This window comes from Stenella coeruleoalba (assembly GCF_951394435.1).
Source record: "Stenella coeruleoalba genome assembly, chromosome: 2".
In the NCBI taxonomy this organism is placed as follows: Eukaryota; Metazoa; Chordata; class Mammalia; order Artiodactyla; family Delphinidae; genus Stenella; species Stenella coeruleoalba.
Genome location: NC_137147.1, coordinates 131,246,613 through 131,265,528, shown reverse-complemented (window position 1 = coordinate 131,265,528; position 18,916 = coordinate 131,246,613). Strand labels below are relative to the sequence as shown.

Below are 18,916 nucleotides of genomic sequence, written 5' to 3'. Positions count from 1 at the left end.
AATCAGAATGATTCCAGATGAATATTATAGTAATTCTGACAGAAGAAGAGACAGGGTGGCTCAGTGAATATACTTCTCACTGGAGCCACCCTCTCTTTAAAAATCAAATATTTAAAGGTATAACAACTTGAAAAATACAAGTATGCAAATGATGAATGAAAATTATTATCTATTTGGGATTATGATCTTAAAATAACATCATAAGTCAAATAATAGCTGTATAAAAAGGGCTTTTTTAGATCAAATTTTTGTTTAAAAATTAAAAATTTCAAACTGTATCACACATAACAAGTGTATATAGCTGTTAGACTAATAATTCTCTAAGGGATACTGTGTCCACCAAATTTCATCATGTCTGGAGTAAAAATGTATATGCATAACATTTTATTTTCTTATATTCATCCTTTCACTTTACCCTTCAACAATCATATGAGTTAGGACAAGTTTTTTTTTTTTCTTCATATGACAAATAACATGGTATGGTAATTATGAGCTTTGTTTCATATTCTGTCTTGGGCACATACTAATTAAATTATCTTAGCCAAGTTATTTAATCTCTCTGAATATAAGCTTTCTCATAGATAATATAAATATTATACTACCTTGTAATGAGAATTAAATGAGATTATACTGCACCTAGTATAGTCTATGTTAAATATTAGCCTACCTGTTTGTATTTCCTACCATACATTTACATAGCAGGTGCTTAATAAATGGTAAATATCATAATCAGAGTTAGAGTGATAGGGCAGAGGGCACCACCTGACTGGTAGTTTGGGGTCTTTGTTTTCTTCTTAATATAATAGCTTTACTGAGATGTAATTCATATACTGTAAAATTTACACTTTTAAAATGTACAGTTCAGTGGGGTTTTTTTTTTTTAGTATATTCACAGAGTTATGCAGCCATCACTACTGTCTAATTCTGGAACATCTTCATCACACTGAGCGGAAACCCCATACCCATTAGCAGCCACTCCCTATTCACGTTCTCCCCAGCCCCCGGCAACAGCTAATCTACTTTGTGTCTCTGTAGATTTGCCAGTCTTGGATATAGAATCATGTAATATGGTCTTTTGTGGCTGGATTCTTAGCATAATGTTTTAAAGGTTCACCATGTTCTAGCATGTATCAGCACTTTATTCCTTTTTATTGCCAAGTAATAGCCATTATATGGATATGCCACAATCTGTTTATCCATTCATCAGTTGATAGACTTTTGAGTTGTTTCCATGTTTTGTCTGTTGTAAATAATGCTGCCATGAGCATTCATGTATGAGTTTTTGTGCACTGATTCATCTTGTTTGGATATATATCTAGGAATGGAATTGCTGGTTTACTTTATAACTCTATGTTTAACATTTTGAAGAACTGTCAGACCGTTTTACAAAGTGGCTGCCTCATTTTACATTCCTACCAAATAATATACAAGGGCCCCAGTTTCTCCATACACTGGCTGACACTTGTTATTGTCTTTTATTATAGCCATCCTAATAATGGTTGTGAAGTGGTATCTCATTGTGGTTTTGATTTGCATTTTTCTGATGACCAGTGATATTGAGCATTTTTCATGTGTGCTTTTTGGCCATTTGTATATCTTCTTTAGAGAAATGTTTATCCAAGTCCTTTGTCCGTTTTTTAATTGAATTGTTTGTCTTTTTGTTGTTGAGTTGTAACGTTTCTTCATATATTCTGGATGTTAAACCCTTGTCAGACATATGATTTCTAAATATTTTCTCCCATTTTGTAGGTTGTCTTTTCACTTTCTTGATAATGTCCTTTGATGACAAAAGGTTTTAATTTTGATAAAGGCCAGTTCATCTATTTTTTTTCTTTTGTTGCTTATGTTTTGGATGTCATATCTAAGAATCTGTTGTCATGATCCAAGAGTCTTATGGTTTTCGCTCTTATAATTAGGTTGTGGATCCATGTTGAATTAATTTTTGTATATGGTGTGAGGGGAAGGTCCAATCCAACATCATTCTTTTGTATGTGTGGATATCCAGTTGTCCATCTCCGTTGGAGAGACTATTGTGTTCCCATTGATTAGACTTGGCATATCTCCTGTCTTTTTAAACCTTTTTCACCTCTTCCCAGCATAGTCATTCACTGGAGTCATTCTAATCCCTTTACTGTCTCTGGAACCTGCAATGTTTATCTGTTTGCCTCCTTATTTTTTTGCTCAGTATCTTTTTCTTCTCCATGGTAATGTCCTGATTTTTCTTAGTCTGCACCAGTCTCAACTTTCCTCAGGACTCCTGAATTTGGAGCTTTTAGTGCTGTTCTTCTCATCCTCTTACATTACAGTGGAAGATGAGCACATTTCTAATTGGGTTGTTCATAGGCCTCTGGCTCTTCTCTCCAAATAGTGAGTGGAACTCCTCATGGCCAGGAATCAGGCCTGAACTTCTTTATCTCCCATAGTGCTTATCCTGAGGAAATACTAGGTAAATGAGTGAAATATAGTTGTGCTGTGACTTATATCAGTAGATTATCGTATTTTAAACATAAATTCACTCTCATTTGGTCTTACTGAATAGGGAACTGCCTCTGTAGTATCTAAAATAGAATAAAAATAAGAATCCAGATCTTTCAGTGTGCTAAGACCATCAGATACTCAGTAAACTGAGTTGACATGTTCTTTTTCCTAACTAAGGCATTGTGTGGTATGCTTGGAAAGTCTGAGGTTGATCTAATAAAAAGGATGTAGAGGATGGAGAGAGAGAGACCCTTCGACTCTTTTTTGGGGACCGTGGCAGGGGGACATTCTGTAAGGTTTTTAAAAACTGTGTTCTAAACCAAATTAATGTTTTATTTAAAAGAAGTTGGGCTCTAGCCTATTTTTCATGAAACACGTAGGTCCCACATGAAGCTCATTTAGCATGTCATCTGTATGACTGGCATAAGCTCATGGTCTCTCCACCGAGAAAAGCTGGGAGAAGTGGTGCCAGCACTTAATGCTGCCCCTGAGCTAATGCCTCCTGGCTCCATGGTAAACATGGGCCTTTTAATAGTCTGGAGACAAAGTGACATTCGGAAGGAACAACATGTCAACAATTTCCTTAATAAATTTTGTACGAACACATTATTTCCACCTAATGGAAATGTAGCTCTCTTAAATAATTGAGAGGCTATATTCATCAGTGGCGAGTTCAGCTGGGATCTTTGTGAGCTAGGGCAGTCGACAGCCCCTTGGAAGACTGAGTAATTGATATTTTACATGAGTGGCTCAGCTAGTTTTCAGGTGGGCTCTGTGTGACATTCCCCTGCAGTCCCCACATGTAGCCCTCCTCTGTTGTCCAGGCTGTTACAAAGCAGCTCCATGCCAAAAGCTCCAGTTGCAGCCACTAAACTGCCAAGACCAAGGGTTAGTAATTAATCCTTTTTAAGGTGGGAGCCAACTCGGTCAGTTTCCCTCACTGTGGTTTCTTACTGTGTCTGCTGACCAGCCACTGCATCAGCACAAGGCCTTGATTTTAATAAAGAGTGATGATGGGTAATGTTCAGCATGCAGCTCATTTTTATGTGCCAGAAGATAGTAACATATGCTGAGGAACAACAGCCACAGTGTTTGTTAAATGAATGATGAATGAATGAATGAACAATGAGAAAACAAGTACTAGAGGAGGTTGACAGGAGTCATGACTAAGCAAGAGACTCTGGTGTGGACTTTGAAGGAAGGGCAGGAATGCAGTGAGGGAAGGAAGAATGCTAGAAAACACGAAGGTAACAAATATACACTATTTGGTCTGTGTCTTTATTCCTGTCTTACCCCTAGGTTCTTCATGACATTTTTTTCCCTTAAATTCCATATATATGTGTTAGCATACAGTATTTGTCTTTCTCTGTCTGACTTACTTCACTCTGTATGACAGACTCTAGGTCTATCCACCTCATTACAGACCTACTGGAGAACAGACTTGAGGATATGGGGAGGGGGAAGGGTGAGCTGTGACAGGGCGAGAGAGAGGCATGGATGTATATACACTAACAAACGTAAGGTAGATAGCTAGTGGGAAGCAGCCGCATAGCACAGGGAGATCAGCTCAGTGCTTTGTGACCGCCTGGAGGGGTGGGATAGGGAGGGTGGGAGGGAGGGAGACGCAAGAGGGAAGAGATATGGGAACATATGTATATGTATAACTGATTCACTTTGTTATAAAGCAGAAACTAACACACCATTGTAAAGCAATTATACTACAATAAAGATGTTTATATATATATATATATATATATATATATATATATATATATATATACACACACACACTATTCTCAGCACAGAGAAAAGTTGGACTTCCTATTTTCTGTGGTGCCTTTCTGAGGTTTGAGGTTGTGTCAGAAAGGCTCCTAGGCCATGAGTGGGCTTTGGCCCTACCAGCCATGTGTCCCAGGTGACCTTTCCCTCCCAAGGTTTATAGTTTCCCCATGGATGGGAAGAGAGACTGGGTGAACTGGGAGTTCCTGGGTGGGGGAGAGAAGGGGGCACTTTGTACCTCTGTAGTGATTCACATTGTTTCTTTTGGCCTCTTTTTACTTCTTAAGGAGCTGTGACCATATCACAATGAAGGCTCAAGTTGCTAATAACTTTTTTTTTTTTAATTTGCAGGTTGTTCCTGAAATGACAGAACTATTGAAGAAAAAATGAGCCATGACCATGTCTTAAGAAGGAAAATTGTATCAAAGTATATTCAGCTGAAATAGAAATTCATGGCTAACGTAACAATCATTGGAAAGCGTGGAGAGCTACATTTTGTAATTTGAGGAAAAATTCTAACAGGCGCCAGAATGCTTTTTTATGGGGTTATTATTATGTTTCTTTTTAATTATTTGTGGTTCCACACAGTTATTTTTTGAAATTTTCTAGTTCTGTAATAAAATATATAATAAAGCCTTTTCACAGCTTTAAAACTATTACCAGAAATATGCGTATCTTTGTAAAGGAAGAGAGAAAATTGAAAAAAAGGAGTGAAAGTTAATTTATTATTTTATCTTTGCCTGTGTTGTTCACGGAAGGCTCTGTGTTTTAGGCAAAATTGTAAACATGAATGTTGCCACCAGCCTAATCAACATAATCTAGTAACAGATAAGGGAACTGGAATGGCAAATTGAGAGTTAAAAAAGCATGGCCACAAAGCATGGATATTATCTTAAATATATTCCAGTCTTCCGAAAATCATAGCTAATGTGACAAAAGCAGACCTGACTTAAACCTGAACCTGCTGAATATATTTAGTTGGCTGAAGTTAATTTAATTTTCCATTTCATTTTAAGGTTTTGTCAGCTGATAGGACTTTGTGTCTATAAAGGAGAGGGAAGTGGAGAAGGAGGGGCTGCTTTGAGACAGTATGGCCTCTTATGCTAACAGATAGTTTGATATTATTGTAAATGTTTAAAGTCCTGCTCAGAGAATGCTCTGGCTTTTCTTTTGCCCTTCTGGTGGCTTCCTTTGGGCTGTCTTAGAAAGCAGCCAGGTATGTGAGTTGGCCACATGTGTGGTGAGCACTGGCACTCTCCCTCTGCTGCCCTAGGGCATGGCTGAGGTTGAGAGTGTCGCAAGAGGCCAGAAGCTGGTGTGAATGCAGCCCACAGAACAGAGGCTGGTGAGGCTTTGGCCAAGCCTGCAGGAAGGCGTGGGCAGGTATCTGGGGTCATAGAAAGGCCAGGAGTCAGTAGGCAAGTTGAATGAAGAGAACTGCCACCCTGAAGCCAATCTGCAGAAGGTATAGTAGTTGACAAGGAAAATGGCAGGGAAGAGATGGGAAGTGACTAGTGATACATAAGGGGAGGGAGCAGAGGGGCCAGCCAGTCCCTTTGTGTGGCCAGCCTGGGACTGACTAGTTGAACCCTTTTTGATGTGTCATAATCATTTGCTGTGAAACACTGGCATTTCTGCCTTCTTTTAATGAGATGAGAGGAGCATCAAAGTGATGCTCTGCTAGAACTGTAGAATCCTAGAATGCAGAGCTGAATGATCATCAGGTTCATACCTCTTGGACAGATAGGGATACTGAGGCACAGAGAAGAAGTGAAGGAGGTAAAGTGACTTGTCCAAGGCCACACAGTTTGAATCACCCTTGCAAAAGTAGTTCTCATATCTTTTTGCTGTCTTTGGGGCTCTTCCGAAGAAAGCTAACCTTGCTCATTGCCTTCTCCTTTTACTCCTCATCCCTATTGGACACTGTAACTGGGGAAGAGGAGAGACAGCAAAGGTGATGGCTGCAGAGGTACCCCCAGTATATATAGGGTGTGCTGGCTCACGGAGGACCACCCCAGCTGGTATCTCTGTGTGGCTCCTAGCCTCAGGGTTGAACTGGTTGGTCTTTCTCCCTTTTGGCTCCCTCCTATCATGACTGCCCTGCCCCAGCTCTAAGCAGCTGTTCACTTAATTTACTGGGTACAACTCAGCACCATCATAATAGCATTAAATATGGCGCTTACTATATGTCAGGCACCGTTCTAACACTTGAAATATATTAAACCCCGTAAGTCCTCACAATACCCTGTAAGATAGATGCTATTATTATCATCCCTGTTTTACAGATGAGGAAGCTGAGGCACAAAGAGGTTATATAACTTGCCCAAATTCAGACAGCTTATAAATGAGAGCCAGGATTTGAAACCAGGAAGTTTGGCTTCAGAGCAGTGGCTTCACCAGTATGTGATTCTGCTTCACTTCGGCTCAAGGAACAGGGAGTCGCTGCACAGTAACCTCAGGTAAAGGGCACTCAGTGCTTGGTGCTGGGTGGGCAGGGCACATCCTCAGGATCCTAGTTGAGGAGAAGAGTCAGTGTTCTGGGCTTGTCTTTCCAGCAGGAATTCGTTCAACTCAGAAGCCCCTCTAAGTGTCCACTTAAAGTTTACCTTAAAAAGGCAGTTGTGTGAGATGGGGGCAAATTGTTAAAACTACCATATATGCCAGAAGATGCAATTTGACGTGCCCTTTTTTTCCTTATGTTTTGTTGGAAACCAAGCTGTCAGTTCCAAATGACTGCCCCTGCATCTGGCTTGAGGACCCAGAGCAGTAGCTCTGGAAGCAGTGTAGGGAAAGATGTTAGGAGTAGCTTTCTATTCTCCCTAGTTTTTTGAGGTCTTTGGTTAACCTCATACGGCCCCTGGGAATTTGGTTAATTAGGCAGAACCCGGAGTCCCTGAGAGAGCAAAAGTACGCATGTAGAAGGGCAGCCCTGTGAGGGCAGAGCTGAGTAGGTCCTTGGGGCCGTTTAGATCAAGCGAACAACTCCTTACTCTATGGACTGAGGCCCAGTGAGGGCCCTGGTCTCAGCTTTCCAGTAGTTGAGAAAGTACAGAACCCAGCTTTGCCCCTGGTCCCACGGTCTCTCAGCAGTACTATGGGGCATATTCCCTGGTTCATCCGCCAGCTGTGCTGTGTGGGATGCTGGAGCAAACACCTGGAAGTCTGGCCCAGCCACTGTCCTGAAGCTTGTGGTCCTGACAGGGAGAACAGCTTCCTCCTGGGCTCTGAGAATACAAGCTGTTAGAGGCACAGCCCCGGCCCTCAAGATTTGCAGCTACCAGGGAAGATGAGACCCAAGTGATTAGAAAAGCAGATAGCATGTAGTCAACGCATACAGGGCGAGCTCCCTCAGTGGGCCAGCTGTGGTTATTCCTTGGGCGTGGAGGCATTAATATTAGCATGTGGGGCAGAAGTAGAACAGATAAGGGCTCACGTGGATGCGTGAGGCAGTGACGGGTGGAAACACAGGGCGTCAGGAAAGGGGTTGATGGTGGTAGGTAGTTAAGGCCAGATTGCAGAGGACATTGACTGATAGGCTGAGGAGTTTGTCCTTTTTCCTTATTGGTCAGTGGTTCTCAAACTTTGCCCTCAAGGAATACTGCCATTTCAGGAGCTGGGCTGGGGATGGTACAGTGAAAGGTCTTTTCCTGATTTACAGGAAAAAAATAATAGAATTTCCCAATCTAAGTCTTTCTTGCATACGTTTTTCTAAAACTTTGGTTGCTGCTATGTCGTCTTAATATAAGTAGATTCCAAAGTGAATGAACAGGTAGCAAATAGATATTAACTAAGGAGGTCAGCAGCCACTGACCCTCCACAGCTTTTGTTTAGTGGACATGTGTTGGATCCTTAAAAATGCTCTCTGCTGGTGGTTCTGTTCCTTGTTTGTATGTTAGAATTAAACATGTCAGTATGTCCAGAATGTTCCACAAATAGCTGCATATGACGTCTTGAGGCCCTGACACCTGAACAGGTCTTAAGAAGCACCCTCCGGGCAACAGGGAGATATTGACATATATAGAGGAAGGCCTGTAACCTGATCTGGAGGAATAACATAACCTAGAGGAATAAAATAACCTGGCAGTGTGTACAGGACAGATGGAGGGAGGAGGAGAAGATGGAAGTGATTAGGAGGCTGTTGCAGGAATCCTCTGGCCTTATGCCCCGGATGGGTTTGGCTGAAAGCTCTTTGGGTACAGAATGGGTCCCCTGAGACTGTGGAAATGGGTCCGGTGCTGTGGGCGAGGCTGGCAGAGACTGGGGCTCTTCCTCCCAGGACAGAGTGGGAGCCATGCTGCCGGCAGAGCCTGGGCGTGTCTGTACTGGGCTGGGGGGCTTTGAATGAAACCTCAGCCCTAAGTGCTCTCTTTGCTGTCTTTCTGAAAGGGATAGTCAGCTTGGTTGCATTTCACACTGTCTCTCACGGGGGTAAGAGGGGTTTTTGTTTTGGTCCACATAAAAGTGTGCTTAAGAGGCTGGGAAACGCGGAGAACACTATTGATTGTAACAGATGGATTTGGTTAGCTGTTGCTGAACTAAAGGAGACTTGACTGATAACCTGTAAAAAAAGCCCATATAGGGTGATATAATGCCACAATTCGTATAGCCCTAGGGCTTTAAAAATATTTTGTGGGAAACCCAAATGAAGAAGAGTTGCTGATAATCCTTGGTTTATAAAAGCACTTACATGTAAGTTACTCCGAGAGGTGGAAAAGGTAGGAAACAGTGAAGAAGTCAGGGTCTCGGGAGAGGTGATTTGCCCAAAGGCATAAAGCAGATGGTAGAGGTAGAACACAAACCAGAATTTCGGCAAATGTTACTTGTTAAGAACCTACTAGGTGCATTGTATATCCTTCTCTAATACTATGATCCCCAAAGGGGGTATCACTAACCCCTACTTTCTGGATGAAGAAATGCCCTGAGAGGTAACCGAGCAGAGGCAGTAATTGAGATGTGGAACCTAAGCTGACTTCAGGTTTGGAGAGCTTGGCCTTTGCACCGTGCCAGGCTGCCCCCCAGCATCTTCCAGCTTCTCCAGGACTTATCCTCTGGCTTGCACTGCCTCAAAACAGCAAGCTCGTCATTAGAAGCATGGAAGGGTGATGGAATTAGGAATTTGTTGGGAAGGAAGCTGGCATTTACTTTCTTTGGTGCCCGACTGGTGAGCAGTCAGGCCATGGTGAGGTTTTACTTGTCTGGGCTTCACCTTCTTTGCCTACCACAACTGGTCACGTGGTTAAAGGCAGCTTACTGCTGCCTTTTTGTATACTCAAGTCCAGCTTGGAGGGCTGTTTCCCTTCCCAGCGTGGGGCCTGCACGGGGAACATTGGGGTGTGGGACCTGGGGACCACAGGAAGGGCTGAGCACTGGCTGGTCACCAGGACCCTTGGATTCTTGTCCTTGTTCTGATATGGTCTCAGAGGTACCCTGGCCACATTCCTTCTCCTTTTAGCCTTCATTTTCCTCATCTGTAAAACGGCAAATTGCACTTGGTAATCTTCCAAGATATCTTCAAGCTTTGACCTGTGTGAATGTGTTGTCAGATATCAAACAGCTTAGGTAAATGGAGACAGTAACCACTTTTGAGAGCTTTTTAGGCCCAAGATGCTGTGCTGAGGGCTTTACAGACATTATATTTCATTTAAGCTTCATAACCCCACAAGGTATAGTAGTATTCTCCATTCTCCAGTTGAGAAAACTGAAGCCTACAGAGCTTAGAACATTTGCCAAAGGATTCATTGCTAGTGAGTGGTGACCTTGGGCCAAAGTTTACTCTCACCCACATGCCATCTTCTGAGTCCCTCTTTGGGAACTCAGAGGATGTACCTAATCCAGCCTGACTGGGGCAGGCTGAAGCGGAGGGGAGCAAGATGAGACAGCTGAGCCGAGTTCAGAAGGACCAGTCACAATCAACCCATAAAGAAATGTATCCCAGGCAAAAGGCCCAGCGTGAACAAGGCCCAAGAACGTGACACACTCTGGACCCCTTTTAACCTGATTCCTCCATTCTAAAGTGTTCCTTGCTGAGGGAAGTAGGGGGTCTTTGTACTAGAATCTGGATCTAGTCTGCACACTGGCTATCTTTTGTGGCACTTAGCAAACCCAGGTCCAAGAACCCCATGCCTCTTCTTTATGCAGTGGAGGCGGAGGTGAGCCTACCTAGATGTGAGGCTAATTGATGTTGGGGAGGCTCCTAGAGCGCTTGGTGAAAGGTGCCCTGTAAATCTCAGGCACTGAAGAATTCTGCCACATTCATCACAGTGTTTAATGTCCTGATTGATCTCCAGGGTAGTCAATTTCATTTGCTTGTTTCAGGATGAATAGGCAGCCTGCTCCCCTATGCTATATAGCCTGGGGCTCTGCATAAAATTATGCCAGCCCTGTCTCTTTGGTAGCTTGCAATAAATTTAGCAGCAAATGTTCCATCATTTTCTTTGGATAATTAAATTAACTATTCACCAGGAGACAATACTAAACTTTTAAGTGCTGGAGCAAAAAAAAAAAAAAAAAAAAATTCCAGAGTAGATATGAATTCATCACTCAGTTTATGCCATGGAAATGTATGTTTTTGGCTTGTACTGGAAAAGGGAGAGGAAAGCAGATAAGGTGGCTCCTGTCTGGGGAACAACAGTGCTGTAACTTGGTGTGACTCCAGGGCATTATTTACAGGGGAACCAGTGGGGATACAGTGCCTGAGCTGGCTGTTGGGGCTGGGGGTGGGGCACACGTCCTCTCAGCACCCATCTACCACCCTCTCCCCACATCAGACTATCAGTGGCAGCAAATGAAATAGCTGAGCATCTCCTGGGCAGCCTTCCCCAGAAGTGCTGAACGTGGGTAGGCAGTGAAACAACCCAGGCATCTATTATTAATAAGGATGGTTTCTGTTTGTGTCTCCCTTGAAACATTCTCAAAGGGCTTTCCCTTCCATTATGTCATTAGCTATCCCAGCAACCCTCACGGGGATGGGGGCGGAGGGGACGAGAGTTATTATTCCTGCTGTACAGGGTGAGGAAGCAGGTCCAAGGATTCGCTTGGAGCCATGTAGCAAACCAGAAACAGAGCTGGGCTGAGAATCCAGGGCTTTGGCACACCCTGTATGCACCACAGCATCTGAGGTGGAGGGTGGAGGTGGAGCGATCCAGACTTCTCTCCTGCCCTGAGATGTCCTTTCAAAACCTGGGGTTAACTCCCAGAGTTGTTGGGTATCCTTGTTAAGCAACTCTGTGCAAGTGTCCTATTGACTTGTTAGTAAGATACTTGGTTTTTAAGAAGGCTTCCTTGGACCTCATCTTATTTGAGGCTCTCCCCAGCTCACAGAGTGTATGGCCCCACCTTTAGTCTCTTTAGAGATGAGAAAATTACACCAGAGAGGAACGTGGAGGCAGCACCAGTCAGGAGCTTGGAGTCAGAAAGGTGTTCCTGAGCTGAGAGTCACTGATGGAATAAACACCCACCACGCCAAAGAGAATTCCTGGCCACCAGCCTCTAATTGTCCAGGGTCTGTGAAAAACCCGAGTCTATGTGACTTGATCTGAAAAACCAAGGTTTGGGCTGGAGGACTTGCCCAGGGCTGACTGGAGAGGGGCCAGTTGTGTCATTCAGGGAAGGTCTTACAGCTCCCCAGTTCTGGGTGGACTTAGAGCCAGGCCTGCAGGTCTCTGGCCAAGCTGCCTTGGAGGCTGGCCACCAGTACTGGTGGCTCTCAGCCTTGCCTTCGCTGCCAGGTTTGGCAGGTCAGGGTGGCACCCTGGCCACAGGATTGGCTCCTCTCCAGCTTCGTGGCAGGGCGGAGCCAGGAGGCTGGCCCTGTGGGAGGAGCCACAGGGCTCTGCAGAGAGGGTGGGTGGGTCCCTCCAGCCTGAGGGGCCACGTAGGCTGATTTCTCTCTCTGGCTCTCCTGACGACACCTGGTTTAATTCCCCACAGTTCGTTTCACCATATCCAGCATGGCATCTAACCTAGACAGACCTGGGTTTGAATCCTGCCAGTAGTTTAGCTGTATGCCCTTGGGCAAGTCATTTAATTAATCATTCTGTGTCTGTTTTCTCCTCTGTAAAGCAGGGAAAACAGCACCCAGTTTGCAAGGCTGTGATCAAGAGGGAACGCTGCAAAGAGCACCCATCACAACAGGAAATGAATAAATGGGAGCCATTACTGTTATCACCCTCTTGTTGGCTTATAGGAGACAGCAGCTGTTACCAGACCCTCCTGTCTCCTGGAAGATTACCAGAGTGGGCTCTCAGTGGGTTGACGAGCAAGGGGAGCTATTTCCCAAAGCTGCAAACCTCCCAGGGAGTGCTCAGGCTCCATGTCCACCGGTCCCCAGCTGCCCGCCAGCCATAACTCGGGGCTGTGGCACCCGGGGGAACCGTGAAAGCCAAAGCTTTTACGCTCCACCTCCTGCACTTCAGGCTGTGAGAGACTGCCCTGCGCCTGTCCTCAGGTGAGTGGCTTCCTCTGTCTGTGTGCACCCTCTAACTCGGTGACTGTAGACTCTGTTCTCAGAGAGGTGGGACCACCTCTTGGCATCTCTGCCCCCAGTCTTCATCTGCTTGTGCGGCAGTTCTAACACTGCTACTGCCTGTTCAAGCAGGAGGGCAACAGTGAGTGCTAAGGCAGAATTTCACCTCGCAGCAATTTGTAAATACCCTAAGAAACCAGCTTTTAAAAGTGGAGGTCTTCTAGGTGGGGAAACTGAGGCAGAGAGCAGGGCCCACTTGCCTAGCATCTTACCCCATTGCTTTCCTCCCTGTCCTGTGGTTTTCTCTGCAGTAGAAGGCCACGGCAGAGGCGGTGCCAGCTAGGAGCTGGGTTTCAGCTCTGGCACAGGACAGGCTCATTTACCTGTTTGGGTAGCCAGCACTAGCCCATGAGCTGGGGTGACGGGAAGTCAGCAAAGAAGGCATCACAGCTTAGCAAGCTGGGCCTGGCCGAGGAGGGTAGCTGTTTCTAGTCCAGCAGATGCAGACCGCTAATAACAGACCCTGCTGACTCCTGCCCTAGAGATTGTAAATCAGGTAATGCCCTCCAGCCCATCATGTGACAAAACCTAAGAGTGGCCACTTTACTTCCAAAGGCTCTAAAACTTGGGAGTTCTAGCACCTAGCACACGGCCAGGCAGATTTGGGCTCCAGTTTCAGTGCCTCTCTTATTAGTGTTTGACCTCAGAGAAGTTTCTTAAACCTCTCAGCCTTGGGTGCTACACCTGTAGAATGGGCCGTGTTACCACCTCACAGGATCATCAGAAGGTTACAGGAGCCCAAGTGTGTAGAGGCCTTACAGAGTGCTCAGTAATGGAAGCTGTAACTGGAATGCCTCAGATTACACCCCAAAACGGCTTGGTTGGACACTGCCCCCTTTAATATCTTTTTTGACAAGTGCTGATCTCCCCACAAATCATGAGGGTGTTCTTTGTCTGCATGTGGTAATTTCCCTCCTTTTTTCCAATTCAGCCATCTTTCCTGAGTGACTCTGTGCCCAAGCCTGTGGCCTTACGCAGGGCTCTAGGGTTTTAATGGGACTCGGGCCTGATCCCTGATCTTGAGGACCAAGGGGACGCAAGCAGGGATGCAGATGCTGACCAATCCAGGAGATCACTGACTGCACTGTCAGGGTGAGTCCAAGGGGCCACAGGAGCTGGGAGGACACCCTGACCTACTAGTGAGACACTTGAGTAGTGAGAACAACCTGCACACACAGGGAGAGGAGAAAGAGCAGGTTGGGAGGGGTGGCCAGGGGGCAGGCAAGTGAGCTCATTTAGGAGTTGTGAACCCACCAAGAAACTCAGTTGAGGCAATGGGAGCCCTTGAAATGAAAAAAATTCCCTTCCCTTTTTCTTCTGGACATATAAAATGAAACATAGTGGTCATAAAATCCCTTGGAGGCTTTTCAGCAAGGGAGACAGTGACCAGGCTCAGCAGCCCGGGTGGGGACACACTGATTGGAGGGGGGTGGAGCCAGAGCTGGGCCTGGGCCTTAGCAAGGCTGTGATGATGGGGTCTGGGGCAGGTGACTTGGAGCGCAGAATGGCCAGCGTTCCTTGAGTGCTTGTGGGGGATGAGAAGGGAGCCAACATTCATTCACGTTCATGGCTGGGTGGATGGTGGTGCCCTGGCTGGGAACCCGGGAGGAGGCGCAGGCTGCGGGCAAGATATCATGCTCAGCTTTGGACCTGCTAAGTTCAAGATCCCTGAGGGATGGAGCCCTGGGTCAGTGAGCTGCGTCTGGGAGTTGTCAGCAAGGAACACAGTATTCTGAGCTCCATTTTGGTGGGGAGATGAGGGAAGGGAAGGTACTAGTTGACAGTCAGTCACACAGGCAGGCAGTGTGAGCGCTTCCCTACCGGGGTCCAGGGCTCCTTCCACTCTATAAAGGCCTCGGGCACACCAGAGAGGGGTTGGGGCTCCCTGGGTTGGTTTTCAAGGCCAACTCGAACCCAAACAAGCTACTCTGGGGTCCTCACTTGGACTAGCAACCAAAGGAACACCTCTGCCAACTGGAAGTCTCAGTGCAGGTGGTTTTTATTATTAAAGCCAAGATTGGAAAATGGCTGTCCCCCCACCCCCCTAACCCTCCCACCCACCTTCAGATCCATCCCTTTATGTCCTGTGAAGGTGAAAACTAGATTTGTCTTGAAAAGACTCAGAAATGCTCATGCCTAAATGAGAGAATGAGGACAAATGAAATAGGCTCAGATGGTGGTCTGTGTGTGATTGTGTTGGCTCCACCCAGGATTCCTGGAAAAGACGGCTTGGGGGTGGGGCTGGATAGCCCCTGCTCACAGTGCTGTTCCCGGGGGTCCGGGGTGGGCATCAGGAACAAAGGCAACGGAAGAGGCTGAGCTGGCCCCCGCACTCTGCCCTGCTGAAGCTGGGCCACAGGCTGGTTTTTGTAAAAGTGGTTTAAAAAAACCCCAGCCACGAGCACCACCCTCCCCTGAGCAGGGTGAGAGGAGGCGCCAGCTCTGGGCTTTGAGGTCTGAGGCGTGTGGCCTCCTGGCCTGGCGTCACCTCCCTGGAGGCAGGCAGCACCCTGAGGGAGGCCAGGAGGGCTCCTGGGCCCCTTGTGTGGCCCCGGTAGCCTCCAGGGCCCTGGGAGAGCGTGAGATGGCTGGCTGCCCTGCTCCCTCCCAGCCTGCCCGGAGGCTCTAGGCTTCAGGGACCCTGTGCAACTTTTGCTCTTTGGATTCCAAAGATCTGAACTTCTCCTCCAGCACAGGTGCAGCAGGCTGGAAATGGATGACAGGCTTGATCTGAAAGACAGTGAAGCCCTCCTGGTTCTTCTGGTTGAACAGACTTACCCTGTGCTCCAGCTCAGGGCTGGTTTGGGCCAAGCCCGCTGTGCTGGGCCGGGCAAGGGAGGCTGGGTCCAAGGCCCTCTGGGATGGGCAGGGGTCCTCTGACAGGGAGGACAACAGGTCCTGGACTGTGGCCTCTGCCGTCTCCTGCTGAGGTGGTGGCGGCAGTGGCAGAGGGGAGGGGCTAGGCTCAGAGGATGGCTCCTCGCGGGCAGTGCTGCAGTCCGTGGAGGAGCCCAGCGTCTGGCTGCTGTCACTCTGTGCCTGGGTGACGGAGCCGCGAGTGGAGCGGGAGGCGCTCTCAGAGGTGGCGCTGGCGCAGGTACCATTGCTGCCAAGCTTCAGGGGCACATCGACAGAAAAGAGGTCAGAGGAGATGGGCTGGTGGATGTCTATGGCCGCCGTGGTGACCACGCACACAGCTGGCTCTGGGACACCGCTGTCTGCAAGGAAGGAGGGGATGCGGGTCACACTCCGCCCTTGCCACACCTCTGCGTGCCCTGATGGGGGCAGGTCTAGGAATGGGGCTGGACAGTGGGCAGTGAGTGTGAACGGGCTTTGCTGGGAGAAGTCTTGGTAGGCGGTCCAGTTCTCCAGTATTCACTGACCACCCTGAGGGAGGATTATGCCTCCCCATCTTGCTGAACTCAAGTGCGGACACGTGACGTGACTTGGCCAATCATCTGTAAGAACTGACCCGTGGCATTTCCCAGAGAAGCTATGTAAACCAGACGTGCTTTGCTCTGGCAGTCAACACTGTTCTGGAAGGGGTGACAGGTGTTCTGCCTGCTGGGTGCTAGAGTAAAGATGACAGCCTGGGCACAGAGCCCCTGGCCAGTGTGCCATGGGCCTTTGTTGATTTATTTAAACCACACAGATGTGGGGTTATTGCCACTGTGGCATAACCTAGCCCATCCTAACTCAGAAAGCATGGTGTGCCACGACAAGGAATTTGAATTTCATGGTCAGAGGGGGTCAGAGTTTTAAATGGGTCCAGTGTGATAGTGACATGACCAGAGCTGTGCCTTCAGAAGACTGATTAATCTCTATATGATGCATTGTAGGGGGAGGGTGGAGGACACCTCAAAATGTCTTTTCTCTAAGTGAGAAGTATCAAGGGGCTGAATCATAGTGGATGTAGTGTGGTCAAGGTTTCTTTCTAAAGTGGTGGGGAGAGTGTACTAGGAGACAGAAGAGGGAGTCTAGCCTTAAAACGGAGTTTACCAGGATTTAAGGGCTGTGAAACCCAAACTACAAGATTCAAGACATTGGCTAAGGAGAAACAAGACGTTGAAGGACTGAGTATTATTTTTAAACTCAACCTTTCCCATAAATGAAAACCACTAGGTCCCCCTAAGACTTTCTGAGGTGCAAGGATGAAACATAAATCAAGCAAGGACACGCCCAATGCCTGTTGCTTCTCGAGCCCAATTACGCTGCTATCTCATCCCCATCATGCTCATCCTGAAAGGTTCTCAGGTTGGGAGGCGCTGAGGTCACTTAGACGTCTAGATTCCAGCCCCCTTCCATTCCAGGGTCCCCCACGCAGCTCTCTTTGGTGATCCCAGAGCATTCCCACCCCAGCACCCACAGCTCTAGCACTAGAGTTTGCTGGGAGCCTTGAACCCTGCCTGCAGTTATGGTTCACAGGTGCTGGGAGATGGACAGCCAGGTCGAGTTGTCCCTAGCCTGGATGTTAGGGGTTGCCAGGGTCACCTCTGGCACAGGGCCACACAGAAGTTCTGGTACATGCAGAACAGCCGCCGACACAGACTTACCACTGCTGGGCCCATTGTAGTACTGGCTGATGTAGCTGTTCATGTCATCTTTCACTGCAGCTTCTATGGAGGTGGGGAAGAGAAGGGTGAGTGTGATGGTAAGCCAGAGAGTCCAAGAGGCAGGGGCTGTGGCCAGTTCACGCTCCTCCCCGAGTATTCCTGCCCCTACCCCCATTACCACGAGGGGAGGCAGGCACTTGGCTCCCACAAGCTCTCTGATGCTTTGATCCTCCGTGGGGGACTGCATGTCTCATCTGCCCCAGGGCTAGGCTGGACTGGGTATCAGGGAGCATCTCCAGCTTGCTGTGTGATATGAACAGGCCCTTTCCTTCTCTGTCTTCAGTTTCCCCCTCTCTGAGATAAGGGGTGTGGAAGTAGTTCCTCAGGGCCTTCCCTGCCTGGATGTCCTGAGTCTCTGAATCCATCTGAGGTTTTCAGGGTCACCGGGAATGCTGTCCTCAGTGCAAAAGCCTCAGAGCCCCATTTGCAGCCACACACAGCCAGGTGCTGATCATCGGCGACAGCCCCCTCGGTCTTCCACGCTGTACAGGAATGGACATGGGCGCTGGGCATGCCCACCCCCTACACTGTTCCCAGCACATGGTAAGTGCTCACTAAACAGTTATTGAATGAATAACAAATGAGAAGGTGTAAAGCTGTCCAGGTCAAGAGAGATGGTAAGGGAACAGGGTCTCAAAGAAATGTTGGTTCATTTTCCTGAAGGGGTGGGGAAGGAATGGAGAAAGGAGAGGTGAGAACTTCACAGAGAGGCCTGCCCATAGGAGGAAAAGCAGATGACAGGAGACCCCAAAAGCCATCCTAAGGAGCTTAGCTTTGCCTCAAGTACAGTGAGGAGCCACTGGAAAGTGTGAACATGGTCAGGTGTGAGTCACTCCCAAAGTTGTGGGGAGAGTGGCTGGGAAGGTGTCAGACTTTAAGACAGGAGAACAGAGACCACAGAACAGAGACCCGGGTGAGGAAGACAGGCCCTGAGGGAGGCTGGGTGGTGCCTGATGGGGCAGAAGGGAAGGACTGGGGTCCACACCCCAAGAAGCCATGGTCTGCAGGTGATTGGGCCTGATGCTTTCTGTGGCCACCTTCCTGGGCACACCTGAGATGGCTGCAGAAGCCAGTCTGCCCTGACACTGGGAGACTAGGTGGCAGCACACACAGCAACCTGGCTCTTAAAAGCTTTTTTGGCCTCTTTTGATCGTTAAATGCCTGTGGTCATTTCATTCTTTTTTTAAATGAAAAAAGGTGTGTTTTTCACTAATGTCTGAGCTGAGGGAGGGGCCCCAGGCTGACTCCAGGCCCTGCTTCAGGATCAACCAGCAACACTCCCTCAGAATCAGACAGCAACACTCTTCTCCATGGTCCTTCATAATTTATGTTGTAAATGCTGTCTAGCCCTGCAGGCCACCCTGGGTAGTGGGAGGTGGAGGGTTCTGGTCTCTTATCTTGGTTTTATCCTGAGGCCATGGCAGCAGGCACCTGTGATGGGGCTGTAGAGGGCCATGTGACATGGGCAGGACAATGAACTCAGCTAAAGTATCCACAGACCCATGAATCCCAAAGGGGCCAC

At 47.5% G+C, this 18,916-nt stretch overlaps 2 protein-coding genes across 10 annotated transcripts in view; one reads left to right on the top strand and one right to left on the bottom strand.

The window, feature by feature from the left end:
• Positions 1-7,879, top strand: part of ETFA (electron transfer flavoprotein subunit alpha) — an 88,624-nt gene extending 80,745 nt beyond the window's left edge. Inside the window, exons 12-13 of one of the 2 annotated variants that reach the window (XR_013827090.1) lie at positions 4,609-4,802; positions 6,543-7,879. Coding sequence is in view for 1 of the 2 variants with exons in the window: in XM_079913005.1 (XP_079769131.1) it covers positions 4,609-4,647 (39 nt within the window). In the remaining variant the exon portion in view is untranslated. Of the gene's footprint in view, positions 1-4,608; positions 4,931-6,542 lie in introns of those variants that run through there. The other variant, XM_079913005.1, reaches the window with a different exon arrangement.
• Positions 7,880-14,178: 6,299 nt separating this feature from the next.
• Positions 14,179-18,916, bottom strand: part of TMEM266 (transmembrane protein 266) — a 144,474-nt gene continuing 139,736 nt past the window's right edge. For all 8 annotated transcript variants that reach the window (XM_079912993.1, XM_079912996.1, XM_079912997.1 and 5 more), the window contains 2 exons: positions 17,335-17,397; positions 14,179-15,999 (listed from right to left, as the gene is read on the bottom strand). In XM_079912993.1, coding sequence (XP_079769119.1) covers positions 15,407-15,999; positions 17,335-17,397 — 656 coding nt within the window. In that variant the 3' untranslated portion in view covers positions 14,179-15,406. The remainder of the gene's footprint in view (positions 16,000-17,334; positions 17,398-18,916) is intronic.